Source organism: Saccoglossus kowalevskii, chromosome 8, assembly GCF_978046115.1.
Source record: "Saccoglossus kowalevskii chromosome 8, keSacKowa6.1, whole genome shotgun sequence".
Classification (NCBI taxonomy): Eukaryota; Metazoa; Hemichordata; class Enteropneusta; family Harrimaniidae; genus Saccoglossus; species Saccoglossus kowalevskii.
This window is the reverse complement of record NC_140648.1, coordinates 12,529,170-12,543,648: the sequence shown is the minus strand read 5'-3', so window position 1 is coordinate 12,543,648 and position 14,479 is coordinate 12,529,170. Positions and strand designations below refer to the sequence as shown.

The 14,479-nt window shown below is 34.0% G+C and overlaps 1 protein-coding gene across 2 annotated transcripts in view; it reads right to left on the bottom strand.

Annotated features, from left to right (window-relative positions):
- Positions 1-106: 106 nt before the first annotated feature.
- The window catches only part of LOC146739314 (F-box and WD repeat domain containing protein 10B-like), a 33,435-nt gene continuing 19,062 nt past the window's right edge, over positions 107-14,479 (bottom strand). The window contains exons 4-11 of one of the 2 annotated variants that reach the window (XM_085502184.1): positions 10,994-11,235; positions 10,533-10,568; positions 8,172-8,375; positions 7,556-7,677; positions 6,722-6,870; positions 5,692-5,834; positions 4,710-4,868; positions 107-3,586 (exon numbers count right to left, since the gene is read on the bottom strand). In XM_085502184.1, the coding sequence (XP_085358310.1) occupies positions 1,897-3,586; positions 4,710-4,868; positions 5,692-5,834; positions 6,722-6,870; positions 7,556-7,677; positions 8,172-8,375; positions 10,533-10,568; positions 10,994-11,235 (2,745 nt within the window). In that variant the 3' untranslated portion in view covers positions 107-1,896. The remainder of the gene's footprint in view (positions 3,587-4,709; positions 4,869-5,691; positions 5,835-6,721; positions 6,871-7,555; positions 7,678-8,171; positions 8,376-10,532; positions 10,569-10,993; positions 11,236-14,479) is intronic. The other variant, XM_085502185.1, reaches the window with a different exon arrangement.

The following is a 14,479-nucleotide window of genomic DNA, read 5'->3' as shown; positions in this document are numbered from 1 at the left end:
TCTGTGAAGCTGCTTTGAATATCCTTAAAAATGAACACTTTTATAATGGCACTGTTAATTATATGTCTGCATGTCTCTTGAATGCCAAGTGATTAGACTGATAACATTTCCAAGAAAAACTTGCACAATTTTTATTCTCTATACACATTTGCCAACAACTTTATGCAAAGTTGAAATATTCACAACTACTCCAAATTAATAATAAAAATTTGGTAATGTGTGTGTGAAAAAAAAAACTGTCAAACATTTTGTTAATCGCAGAAAGTGTGAAAGCTATACTTTTTATCTAGCGGAGTTGAAATTTGACATTTCTATGCATATTTGTAGTCTTGGTCGGCTCCAAAGTACATTGTAGGTTTACTTCGTATTCACTGCGCAAAAGAAAAAAAAAATGTTATGGTGGCATTTAAAGTGTACTGTAAAACATGTCTTTTTAGCGAGAGAACTGATTCGCTAATGACCTTATTATCAATTCGAAATGGCTGCCAAACAAAGAAATCAACAATGACAAGATTACGTCATTTTACCACAATTCGCTAAAATTGCATGCCGCTTTTTCAACGTGTTTTACAGTATATAGTCTAGTACTGTGCGAATTAGTTACTGATACGAACCGGAGTGTACGCTCAATGCATAGCTCATTTACATTAAATTACGAGTTGGTTAATCATGTTTTTGTTGCAGAAAATGACAATGTTTTGCCAAAACAATAAAATAAAATGCATATATACTGAGAGTGTGAATGACCTGCATAGTTAGAACACATTTATAAATGTGACAACAAATCTTGAAACCTTGCTAAACAATTTGGGTTCAAAATGTAGTGCACAACAGAGTTTTTTTTGGTTAAGTAAATTAATAATATTCCAATTAGAAAAGTTAGATGTAGAGCATCATGGGATACCATGGTATTTCTGTACAAAGAACCAAATAAATTACTAATTTTAAGAGTATGGCATTAATAATTTTTCTAAAATAATATTCTGATTTTTTTTTTTTAAACAAAACATACTTTGTATGATGTAGCAAGCAGAGTATTAGGAAATAAAACTTTCAAATTTGTTGCTGATTGGTGCCTTGGACGGAAACGTGAAATCAAATGTTACATTTCAAGTTCATTGTAAATATCACCATTTCATTATACATTGAAAAAGATTAAATACAATGTACTGTACTCTACTACATTTTTTAGACAAAGTTCTATACAAAATCAGGCAGCCCAAACCCATTTGCAACAACCTGACGTATTGGTCGACGACACCGATGTACATGTAACTTGCAACAACCAACATTCATTGAGATTTCAGTGGAAATGCAAGTTGTACAGGATTAGTCATTTCTGAATATTTCTATATTAACAGCACTGAGGTCGTTGCCCTAATATTTACATCTACAGGACTACCTTTCATTCCTCAAGGTAAGAACCTTGTTTCATACAAAATTATGAAAACTGATAATTGACAACACCAAAAAAAGTGTTCTGAAATTCTCAAAACTTGCTATACCAGTTTTGTATTGATACAATGTATCACCTAGTTAGTTCCTTGACCAGATTTATCCTCACAAAAGAACCTTCAGTTTCATGTAAGCCTCATTTTTGGTACATGCATTTGTAGTGCAGAGCTTACTATGTATCTGAACATAGTGAACATACTCGGAGGAGTTGAGGTCAGAATACTGCAATTCTTTCTAAAATGGGGGAAAATAAAGCTATTTTACATTTGTGAGAAAATTAGTATTTAAAAGCTCAGGTTGTAAGATATTAAGACAGTAGACTGAGTTTACCAAGTAATTGTTGTAAACAGGATAAAGCAGCATATAATTATCTAAAATTAATAAAATATAATTTGAATATTATTTATTAGGTCTTTGTTTGCATAATGAAGAGTTTTTTTGTTAAAATTCTCCTATTTCAGGTGCTATTGGTTTTGGTCGCTTGCTAAAATCTTCATGCGTTAGTCCTTTAGCCTTCGACAGCCACGCAGCCCTCTGTTTCTTCCTCTGTCCCAACGATCTCTCTCGCATATATTGTTCTTGTAGCGTAGTGATTTTCTCAAGGTAATCTTCAGTTTGTGTTCGTGTTCTCAACTGGAACTCTGACGTTCCACCGACTTTGAGCGGGTCTTTGACCGATGCCAAACTGAATCGTGAGGATGCCGTCATGGGACGTGACGGTGGCCGCTGTTCATGCTGCACAGATTTTGGAGTGCCAACTTCAATTTTGCTGGGTCCATGCATAAACATAGGAACCATAATAACGGGTTCAGTATGTGTGGTAGACATTCCGTTCTTTTTTTTCTTGAATTGCATGCTGACACCAAATGCTGCCGGCGTACTCGGCAAAGCGCCAACGCTCTTAGATCTTCTCATACTGGGAGATTCATTGACTGTTGCTGTCACCTGCTCGCCTGAATTGGTGACTGTAGACTGTTTCACAACTCGGGACTTTGCAGTTTGTGGTCTGAGAAGTGTTGGTTTTGGAATTGTAGAGTTTACAGTCTTTGAAAACATACTGAGATGCGGCTTAGCATCTAAAGGCATGCTTTCTATAGGAGTGACAACTGTCTCAGACGTTGTGACCTTTCTTGAGACACACGACCTGTAAGACGAAACACTAGAAGAAGTAGACGACCGACTTGCCTGAATACTAACAGACCTATCTTCCCTGGACACAGTTTTTCTCTCAGGTGATGGTTCCATTTTATACTCTATTTCCTGGCAATTGTGTGTTGTGTTTTTCACAAGTTCACCAGTTGTATCTTTGGAAATTTCAACAGCGTTATGCACCAACAAGAGTCTATCGCTTGGTGTCAGTCGGTCCTTTACTCGTTGGTGTGATCGCCACACAGCTCTCGCTTCTGAAACAGAGACCACTTCATCAGGATCGGGATCTGTTCGACTTGCATAAAAACGTCCTTGCACACTCGCTGGGGCACTGTGGCCCCTCTCTGGAAGCGTTACACGCTTGGTTTGTGAGACCATTTTAGCACTTTGCGTTGAATACGCAGTAACTGGTCGCGAACAGCTACTCAACACGCTATCAGGTCTTGATTTAGCACTGCAAGATGGTGGATGCATCGATAATGTTGTAACGTGAGTGTCACAGGTGCCTGGCCGTGAATACATCTTAACTGATTTTGACATTGAAGTGGTGGGACGTGATGAAATAGACATCCTGGTAGTCTCGGCACTTTGTGGTCGTATTCCCTGCACATTATGGTACACGCTGCCTTTCAAACTATTTGTCAGTTGCACTTCACGCATCGTACTTTGAACAAGCGCTGCTCGTTTCATACTTTTAGCACTAAGTGTTCTGGTACTGTGAGGAATTTGGGTATACTTCAAATACACCATGGCGCTTGGCGCCTGCTCACACCGATTGTGTTGAATGATTTTGGGATTGGCCGATCCAGCACGCTCCATTCTATTTGCACGGACATAGGAATAATTGTGTTTTCTCAGCGGGGCATCAGCATAGTGGTTGTTGTATGTCAGTATCTCTATTTTGTCGCTATCAAGTGTGTAGTCCCAATCAACACGTTCAAAGTTAAACACTAGCAAAGTGTTCACTGTGTTCAGCAACATTCTGAAAATGAAGCAGAAACGAACAAATTAGACATTTTGAATTCGCTAAAATAGATAACATGATTATGATTACAAATCACTGTGGACATTTTTATTACCATTTTTTTCCCAGATCACAACATGTGGAGGAGTATTTCATTTTAGGGAACTTTAAATTTCAATGTCAATGTCATTCCCGTTTGTACTTTGCTGAAGTGACATTAAAGACTCCAAATTAGGTCTTATCTTTGTAACAGTTTTGAACAAAATTGGTCCAGGCGTGCCGAGAAATGATGTTATGCAACAGTACGGTATAAATGACAAGGAAAAACGTAGCTTCCTTGTTACAACGCAAGTTATGATTATACCACAGTGAATTGTATTTAATTTAGAATCCTTCCACCTTCCATAAAATAGTCCCCATTGAACATCATTTTTTCATAAATAATAATAAAAATACATTGATCAAAATCTATAATAACATTTTGAGCGTCATTTTGGGTAAAACACTTGAAATTTGAGAAAAATGTTTGCACCATTTTTGCAAAAATAACAAGCAACCTCTCGGCCCTGCTGTTAGCAATGCACATTTCAATTAGAGAATTGAAGTACCTATATGTACAATATCTAAGCAATCCCTTTTGATGTTTTTAACAAAAAGCCAAAAATATCACTTTTTACCAAAAATGACAAAAATATTCACAAAAATTGTAGAATTAAAGATATCATCATGAAATGAACAAATCTAAGAGAGGTCTACCCAAGGTACATATACACCATTCAAGTAGCAAAGCAATCGGACTTGTAGTTTTCAAGAAGCCAAAGAAGTCAAGAAAGTAATAAGTGGCCTGACGGTCAAAATAGCCACTGTCTTACAAGAACATTGTGCTAGTCTGATAGAGGTCCACACAAAGTACCTACATATCAAGTATCAAAGCAATTGAGTTTTCAAGAAGAACTTGAAAATGCAATTGTTAACGGACGATGGACGGACTACGACGGACAATCACCTATATAAACAGCTCTGAACTGTCATCTAACAGCGGAGCTAAAAAGTTGATATGGACGACAAACAAGCACTCATATGATAAGCTTCGATTGACAAAGTCGACAGCGGAGCTAAAAAAATTAACTGGTCAACCTACCTGTCCCCACAGCATAGAATGGTATCAACCGGATCAGATCGGCTATTCCCTCTCATCACACGTAAGCATTCTCCTTTCAAAAAATTCCATATTCTGAGTTTGCCATCAGCACAGCCAGAAACTAATCTCATGTAAGACATCTCTATACACAACACTTCTCTGCAATATATGTAATATATATAAATTCATGTATTATTGTTCTTATCAACATGACCATAGTTCATATACATGCACAGTTTAGTGTGACATATGGCTAGTACGGTAAACGTCACAATATTCACAAAACATATCATAATTTATGCAGTTGTGGAGAAAAAGAAATCAACAAGTATTTATTGTAGTGATAATATTCATTTCAATCACATAATGACGTAATGCTGAACTTTAACCTCAATGTATCAATGACCTCTGACCTAAAATGGCTGATGAAATCTGATAAGAGTTCTAATATTTTAATAGAAAACATAAAACAAAAACATTCTTCAACTTTGTTGTATGATCAGTCAGACAAGTCAATTTTTAATTGTCAAAATAAAAAAAACTATAAAACTTTATATATAAATTTTGATCAATACCTAGAGACAATGAAGAATTAAAAAAGAATTCAAAGAAAAATATATAAAAATGAGACTTAGGCTTCGTAAAGTTTTCAATGTTTGACTCACTATTGTGATTTTTCAGAAATTCTGCAAGAATAGATGCCCTCTCTAAATTAATTACTGTAAAATACTTTAATTTCGCTTGGAACTAATTTTCGCTATTTTCGCTGAAGGGATGATTCAGTGAAAATAAAATCCAGCGAATATACTTTTTTTCCTATATTTTACATTCAACTCGCCAAAAATCAATGAAAATAATTTCCATACAAAACAACAAAAAGGTATTTTAGTGAAAATTAATTTCAGCAAAAATAAAGTATTTAACAGTATCATTACATATACATGTATGAAGAAATCAAAAACCTGTTTTACAGTAGCCTTACTTTGGATGTCTCAGAGCGCTCAAACATCTTTTATGCACACCAACGTTACTCCACGTCAACGCGTAGCAATCTTTACTGGCTGTAATTATATGCCATTCATCAATCTTGACTCCTGTTACTGGCCCATGGTGACCATCAAGTCTCTAAACATGAAAACAGTGATTGAAATTAAAAATTATTTAAATGCTAAAAGTGGCACGAAACAGTAAGACTTTGTTTTCTTTTTTGCCAACTCGCGAAAAAAAACATGGAGAGAACACAGTGCAGTGGTATGTATGAAAGAATTTGGCTGATAAAAAGTCTCTCTCAGCTTTGGAAGGTCGTGAGAAAAATAGTTGATCAAGATATTTCTGAAAATTTGGATTTTTAAGCTTAAAAACAATTTTTGGACCATAATTATTTGGACCAAATTATTATTCTCCAACAATCCCTTCACAAAACAATTTGGAGATCACTAGTCTTGATTTCAAACTATAGTCTGTATTTAGTATTACCCCATAAATTATGGAACAAAATCATAGTTTTAATTGAAACATCTTCCATAAAGAATTTCCCAGGCATGAAGAATTTTTTTTGCAATTGACGTAAATTTTTTTTGTATTCATGCTTTTCTCAATTTTTCACACTATACAACTATCATAAACATTTTTATTTTTATTCTCTTCACTCATAACAGTTTTCAAATGAATGATCTACTGTAGAATACTTTATTTTCGCTATTTTCGCTGAAGGGATGATTCCGTGAAAATAAAATCCAGCGAATATACTTTTTTTCCTATATTTCACATTAAACTCATGAAAAATCAGTGAAAATAAATTCGAAGCAAAACGCCCAAAAAGCCTTTTCAGCGAAAATTAATTCCAGCGAAAATAAAGTATTCCACAGTATGTATTTGTACTTGAAGTGAGCTGGAATACTGGAATTTTTTTCAAAACGTTTTCCATCATTTCAGGTTTTTCATGCCAAGTTGGAAATAGTCTGACCATTACTGATTTCCAGAACTAAATACTGATCTAAATATGACAATACCTTTAGAAGTGATGCTGATGGGATATCCCACACTTTGACCCGGCCACCTTCACATCCGCTCACTACTCGGCCATTCAGTATTGCAACCGCTAAAACTTGATGTCTATGTTTAAACGTACGTTGACATTTCCCACTGACAAAATTCCACACTGAAAATGAATTTGAGAAGTTATTTGGTGTTGACTTTCAATCAATCTACATCACTGGAAAGAAAAATACTGTTAGCTTATTATATCATCAAAAATACATTTTTCTAAGTCTAGTAAAAATGTCATCATTAGAATCATAGTGATTTTCGTGAAATTTAGTTTTCACAAATTGTGATAAATGCCCTCAATTTATTAAAGGTACTACCATAAAATCTGTGTTAGAAGCCGCATCCCTAATAGAAGTTGCGCCCATTTTTTTTTGAGTAATTGAGTATCAAAAATTCACCATTTCCCATAGGTGTAAATCCTGTAATAGAAACCGCATCCCCTCTGTTGCATTGTATCATTTTAATAGAAGCAGCTGCTTCTAATACAGATTTTACAGTAATTTAGCATATTGTAAAACATGACAATACCATTTTAGCAAACTAAGCTTATCGAATGTAATAGTGAAATGTGATGGCCATTTTGAATTTATAATGACCTGATACCGACATCATAAACTAGCTAGTTAGTGACCACGCTAAAAAAGACCAGGTTGAAAAAAAACTTATATAAAGAATTTATTTAATGATATTAGCAATGATGTTCACATGCTAAATATATCAGTCATGAAGACTGCCAAGTCAAGTTAATTTTATTTTTTGTTGCAAATGAATCCCAAACAATGTAAAGTTGTGTATACCTTTGACAGCGTTATCTTTACCACCAGACACCACGCGATCATCGTCCATGTCTAGACACATGACGGTATTACGATGTCCTCGGAATATCTTCTGACATTGACCAGTGTCCAAGTTCCAACATCTGCAAAAACAAATATGTTGAAAGGTAAGCAGAAAGTGAAAGCAGAGAAAGGAAAGTTATGAATGACACACGCAACTTCTACTGAAATATTTGTAAATTTGAAGCGAGGGAGTCGTCACCTACACATGCGTCAGATGGCCATAGCGTGTCATTGTTTACTAACAAGCATCTACCCATGAGCCTTTGCGTTTTTAGCGTGTGTTGTTATCGTCGCTTGGGACTCAATTCCCACGCGTGCGCAGATGACGACCCTCTCGCTTTAAATCAATAAAGATTTGTAAGCACATTTCTGTTCACGTGGTCAACAGAAACAAAAACATTTTTAATCTCCATAATTTTTTTTTTTTTTTTTTAACTGCTTGGCAGTTTTTTACCTTTGTTAAATTTTGACTGATATCAAAACTAAATCTGATGCAAATTGTGACTTACAGATCCAAGTTTAATGCCTCGTCTATAATTGACCTTAGACCCTATTGGTGATGATGATGACCTACCTTATACTGGTATCATAGCTACCACTGAGCACAAAATTTCTTTCTTCATCAATGTAGACGCATCTAACAGAACCAGCGTGCCCGGTGATGACTGGTCCGACCTCTTTCCCAGAGATAACGTCAATCAGATGCACTTTGCGGTCGGCTGAACCCATGGCTACGAGTTGACCATAGTTGTAGTGAACAACCCGACCATAATCATCCCTATTGAAGAACAAAACATAATACTTGTGGGGTTTTTTCACTCAAAAGAAATATATTCTTGTAGATATTGAACAAGTAAAAAAAAAATGTGTGTAAGTAAACAAAAACTTAAATGCACATAAACATAGTAAACAAGTGCCACAAACAATAATAATTAATAAAGTGCCATAGTCGTCCTGCAGTGTGTACAATTTGTTTACATAAATACTGTTTACATGCATTGTATGTCACATGGGACCCATATTGAGATGTTATAAAACTACTTTTTTCTCAATGGTTTGTATGTAATTTACTACAAATCAGTGAAAATAAACTACATATCTCAACCCAAATTGAGTTTTTCAGAGAAAACTTATTTCAGCAACAGTAAAGTAACCCACAGTATACATAGTCTCAGCTTTTTTTCAGTACATTTTTGTTGTTGAAAAAGAGTAAATTTTACTCTTAAGGTACACAGCTTTTCCTCTCAACTTATTCAATAACTATTGCTCAGCTTAATAATTTATAATTTTAATAATTTTTAATACATACATAAATTTTGGGAATAATGTTTAAATAATGTAAATTATTTAAATTACTAGCCATTGTTTTCACATATTTTTATTTATTTGTCTGTAATTAATGGACATATATTTGCATTTTACAGATTACAGGAATATTTTTTTTTTTGAACTATTGGAATATGAATATGAGAAATTATTTTGGGAAAGGTGATAAAGTTGACTTAACATTTAAAGAGGTTAAAGGTCAATGGTTAAGGGTCAATGGGTTAAACAGTTAGAGAAAATTTGCCATACGTGCACAGACTGCCACCATATACACCTCCTGGCTAGTTTGCTCATGTATGTGTTATTTCATTTTTTTCCAACAACAAGGAGTGTGTTGGTACTCTAATCAACTACAAAATGTATACAAATATTGATAAATGATAAAGCAAAAGTCATAAACACGGATAACAAAACATGAAAACACAAAACAATACAAACATGCAACATTTTTTTTTTCTCACAAAGTTATTCAATCTTTACATATATTTCTTACTCCCATGACCAGATTTTAAATCAACATGTTTTACAGTATATTACAGTGCAATGACAACAACAACAACAAGTGAATCTGCATGTATATCTGAGTACTTTAAACAATGTAAACTTTCACTGGGAATTATGGAAACTGAGGGTATTCACTGATTCCAAGGAACATGTACATTGTATACTTACAGAATGGTGAGTAAACCAAAGTCGAAAAAATTATTTTTGATGACCTTGTTCCTTGAAAGCATCTATTAAGTCGTTTTGAATTTCAGATAAACAAACAACATTTGGTATCTGCCTGCTGGTACATGAACTTCGGTGTTTTAATTTGCAATTTTGCATTTGGTGAAATTTTGTGGTTTCATATCGAACTAATCAAAATCAAAACGTAGAATAATGCATGTTCAAGAAAGAATTCCAGCCTTATGTTGACTAGATATGTGCAGCTGTCAAACAACAACAATTAGCAAACTACAATTAGGCAACACAAAATGTTTGTGTATTTTTTAATTTTGTGCTTTTTTAGTGAAAAATGCAAAATTAAAAACATGTGATATTTAAATATTTAATTTTTCTGTAGTATCTTCTTCAACTTACAACCTAAGATTATTGAGTCCAATTTGTACAATGTACAAAAGTGTGTCATTTGTAATGTGTACATTTGTATTTGCATGAACCATGATTACTGTTAAATTTCTAAAATGTGTATGTCAAGTTGTATGATCACTGAGGAACAAACATTCCAGGAATGCATGCACGTGCATTTCTTTGTCTGGTGTTATCAGGAAGTATGATCTGGTAAATGTGAATCATGCCTGTGACAGTGACAAGTCTGGGGTGACATGAAACTGATCATAGTCATGTGATATGCATGCTTCTGTGTGATTGGTTGAACCATGCAACATATGTAGTGTAGTTCTAGTAGAAAATAAGTGCATATTATCAGTGTTATAATAAACAGTTAAAGAACATTTTATCGAAAAATAAACGTGATCATTGTCAAGTTCAAGTCATCCAGTGCATTCAAAATTCAAAACAGAATTTCACTTCAAGCGACAATACCATGCATGTCATTTAAGGGATTAGTAGTTAGTTTCAATTCATCATCGCGTTTGAGCCTTACCGCCTCATACAATAACGTCCATCGTAATACTGCCGGCTGTATGATTGGTAGTGAAATGGGAAACAGTTAATTTAGATCAGCATGCGAAAATGGGTTGCTATAGCAATAAGAAAAATTATCATCCATCCATTAACATGCTGGTAGAGTTATTATTTCATGCCAGAGTATAGTAAATTGATAAAAGTATTAATTTTAGGGATTCAACATTATAAACAATTATTAATTACAAAAAAAAATTTGCACAAAAATACCCCATGACAAATACAAACATCATCAGCCAATCAGAAAAGTTCTTTCTTCAAACAATATTTTCTATTATGATCTGACAATTACCCCTGTAAATAATGAAATATTCCAATCTAGATATACAATGTAGGAGAAACACAGTGGCTGACATAATGGGATATTCCAAAGCTGCAAGAAATAGGGATGTGCAGGTTAATCTTGGAGGGAATACTTACTGATCAGATAGGACCATCACATTATAAGAACCACAGTAGACATTCCTTTCTTCCACGGTAATTTCTTCGGTGAGAATTCCGCTGTACGACTGCTGGAGCGTGATCTCACTTTTGAAATGAACATCCTGACGTTCTTCTTCCAGATTCGGGGCAATATCAAACGACTCATTGCTCATGAGCCGCGGAACTGCCACCTGAATCTTCTTAGCGTAAACTGGGTTACATCCCTGTGCCGAAGCCCCCTGTGGATACAAAGACAAAAAAAACGGGCGGCTTTCCCTCAAGTAATTGTGCTTGTTTAAACTACATATAATTATGGTAAAACAAGGATAAGGAGATGTATAAATAACCCTAAACGCAAAAAAACTTATTATTATTTTGATTATTGTGTGTGCAAAGCGTGCATTCAAATTCATGTAAACAAATAATATATTTACATGTGTTGTATGGGACCCATATTAAACGAGGCAAGTTGCATAAACCTCAGCCCTTTAAGTGAAAATACATGCTCAATACAAGTCCCATATAAAATTCTTGGGGAAATTGTGTTGAAATAAGGACCACTTTTAGTCACTGAAGGTGACAGAAACTGAGGGGTCACAAAAATTGTCTCGATGACATATTATTGAATTCAAATTGCCAAACCATGTTATGGACTTATTCATATTAACCCATATTCTGACCACATCACCTGGGTAATGTGGTTTTGCTAGGTAACACAGTGACTCTACGAAATTTAATTAAATTCAAGTTCAGCTAAATGACTGGATTGGAGCGTATCTACTGTAATTTGTAAATAGTTCAACTACCCGGCAACAATACTAAATATTAGTTTAAAATGATAAGAATTTCTGTACTGAATCAAAAGAGCAGTCAACTTTTTTCTGATCAGATGATGTGATTACACTGTCAACAAAATATAATCTTCGGCCTCAAGATTATTGTTCCTTCTTCTGTCATCTTTTATCATTTTATTGTCACATTTTAGTTGTCCTTTTTCAATGTCATTGTCATATTTCATTTTTGTAACCTTTTTCAAGACAAACCTAAAAAACAAACTCACTCCCATTTAATAGAAAATGTTGATAACAATCTGTCAATCTTGGTTCAAAAAAGCGAGATAAACAAAATAATGCCAATAATTTGAAATATTTTTACAAATTTTGTTGGGAGAACTTCTTTTCTTGTTGTTCAATATCTAATTTAGGTAGAGCTTTAAACAATTTATCTCCCTAACCAACAACCCTGGAATGGTCAAATTTTGATTTTTGGCATCAACATGCACATATAAGATGACTATATTAATACTCCGATTTTTACCAAAAAAGTAACTTAACACCCAGACACAGAAAGTAATTATTCATGCAATTGTTCAGAGTTAAAAGATTTAAAGAAATTATAGTTAGTATTACGACAAATATTGGATACATGTGTAAAAATATGAGTGTGTGTACTACATTGGTGTGCACTTAAAACTTGAATCTTAAAAAGTCCTACCACCGACATATCTACTGAAATAAGACTATAGTGTGGGGCTATCATTCAGTGTCAACGTATAGATCTGATATGATATAGTGAAGTAGCCATTCAAGTACACCAACAGTAAAGGGACGGAACGTGGATAGTGATAGGTGTAGATAGGTGAGGAAGCAGTGCATGGTGGGTAAATTTAAATGAGTGATTTGTGCTCTTTGATTGGCTGCTGTGCAACTTACTGCTCAGTCAGTGGGTGTTTCTAAAACGTGGCTAATTTGTATATTTAAAGCTTGTGGTAATTTGGAATTTTTTTTTTCTGGTGAAGTCGAGTGTAAATGACAACTCTTTCACCGCCATTGTGTTGTTTTCAACAAAAATTTTCATAACTTGTGCTGAAAATATGAAAATCTGTTTTTTTAGTCCAAAATTAACATTGATATTGAAAAAAATTGGGTAAAAGAAGAAAATATTTGGCATTGAAATTTTTGCGCAAAATACAAATTTGGCGGTGGAAGTGCTACGATGGTGGAACCATTTATGTGCAGATATGTATGTTTTTTACTCACTCACATCAGAAAGATTAATATTAAGCTGATAGGAAGAAGAAGAGGAAGAAGAAGATGACAAAAACAATTAAGAAGATTTAAAAATTAGTATTATAGCAACACTGTTAATATCATGCTGTATGTACAAGAACTGTATAACACACCATTAAAACAAGCAAGAATTCTGATAGTAACAACTGCAAAGTTTGAACTGTTGAACGGCTGCCAAACTGTTATCAACATTTTGGGTTATTTTGAAAACAATGATTTATAAGATAGGGTATGTAACTTTCGTAATCACGTACGGTGATACATTTGTATGCGATGAAGATTTCAGGATTTTTGAATATTTGAAAGTGCTTCCATTTTGTGCGTATCAATCAAATGTACTTTTAACCAATAGCGTCACAGAATGCAGGAGACGCTTTCAAAAACAAATGCGAATAATTAAACACATGACCAAAAACGGTCTGAGATAAACACAAACCATTTCTTCCACAGACTCACTAATTTGCATTAGGATTTCTAAAAGTGTAGGTTTCACTCGCGATCTATATGATCATATCGCAATTTATGTGACCTTTTCAATTTATGCGAAATCTTCATCATATATCACACCTTTGCAAACCCTGATTTTAGCAATCCTTGATAAGATTTACAAGATTCAAGTGAAAAATGCAATGTGCATGTATTTGGACAATTTTTGAATCAAAATTTTTCATTAAAAGGCTTTGTTAAATTTGGACAAGAATATGTGATATTTTGCAGTTGTTTCAGAAGTTGACAGTATGGCAGCCAAAAAATAATCTGAAAATCACAAAATTTAATTTAATATTTTGAAAAATCAGCAAACAGCAAAAAAAATATAAAAAATTAGACAATTATATCACACGGGGGTTAATGTGCAGGCAGCAAACAAAACAAATGAAATATGCAATAACCATGGAGGTACAAGTGCAGACTTTATGGGTGGGGTGGGGGTGAGATTAATGACAATTGGTAGGGATAGAGAACATATATGTTCTGTTGAGGCATACAACACTCAATAATATACACAACCACTAAGATCCTTACAAAGAAATAGCACGTTCTAAATTGAGAAAAATGGTTTGACCCCCAAACCCCCCAAATGAATCATACACGAAAACAACTCACAAAAAAAATTATAGTTTTAAAGTTTTAATATTTTAATATCTTTGAAAATGTTTAGTTTTGTTTCTGATGGCAGTATTGTTTTTCACACATGAGAGTCGGATTCCATTATACGAAAAGTCTGAAATTAAATACTTGAGGATTGGCTGCCGTAAACGAAAATATTTAATTTTGGAATATCGCATTTTAAGCATAACTATAAATATATCAACAAACACTGCATTCAATACAATCTGCTTTTCATAATGGGTTTACTTTCTAGACGTCAATGCTTTGCACACAATGAAACGGATATATATACATTTTCAATTTG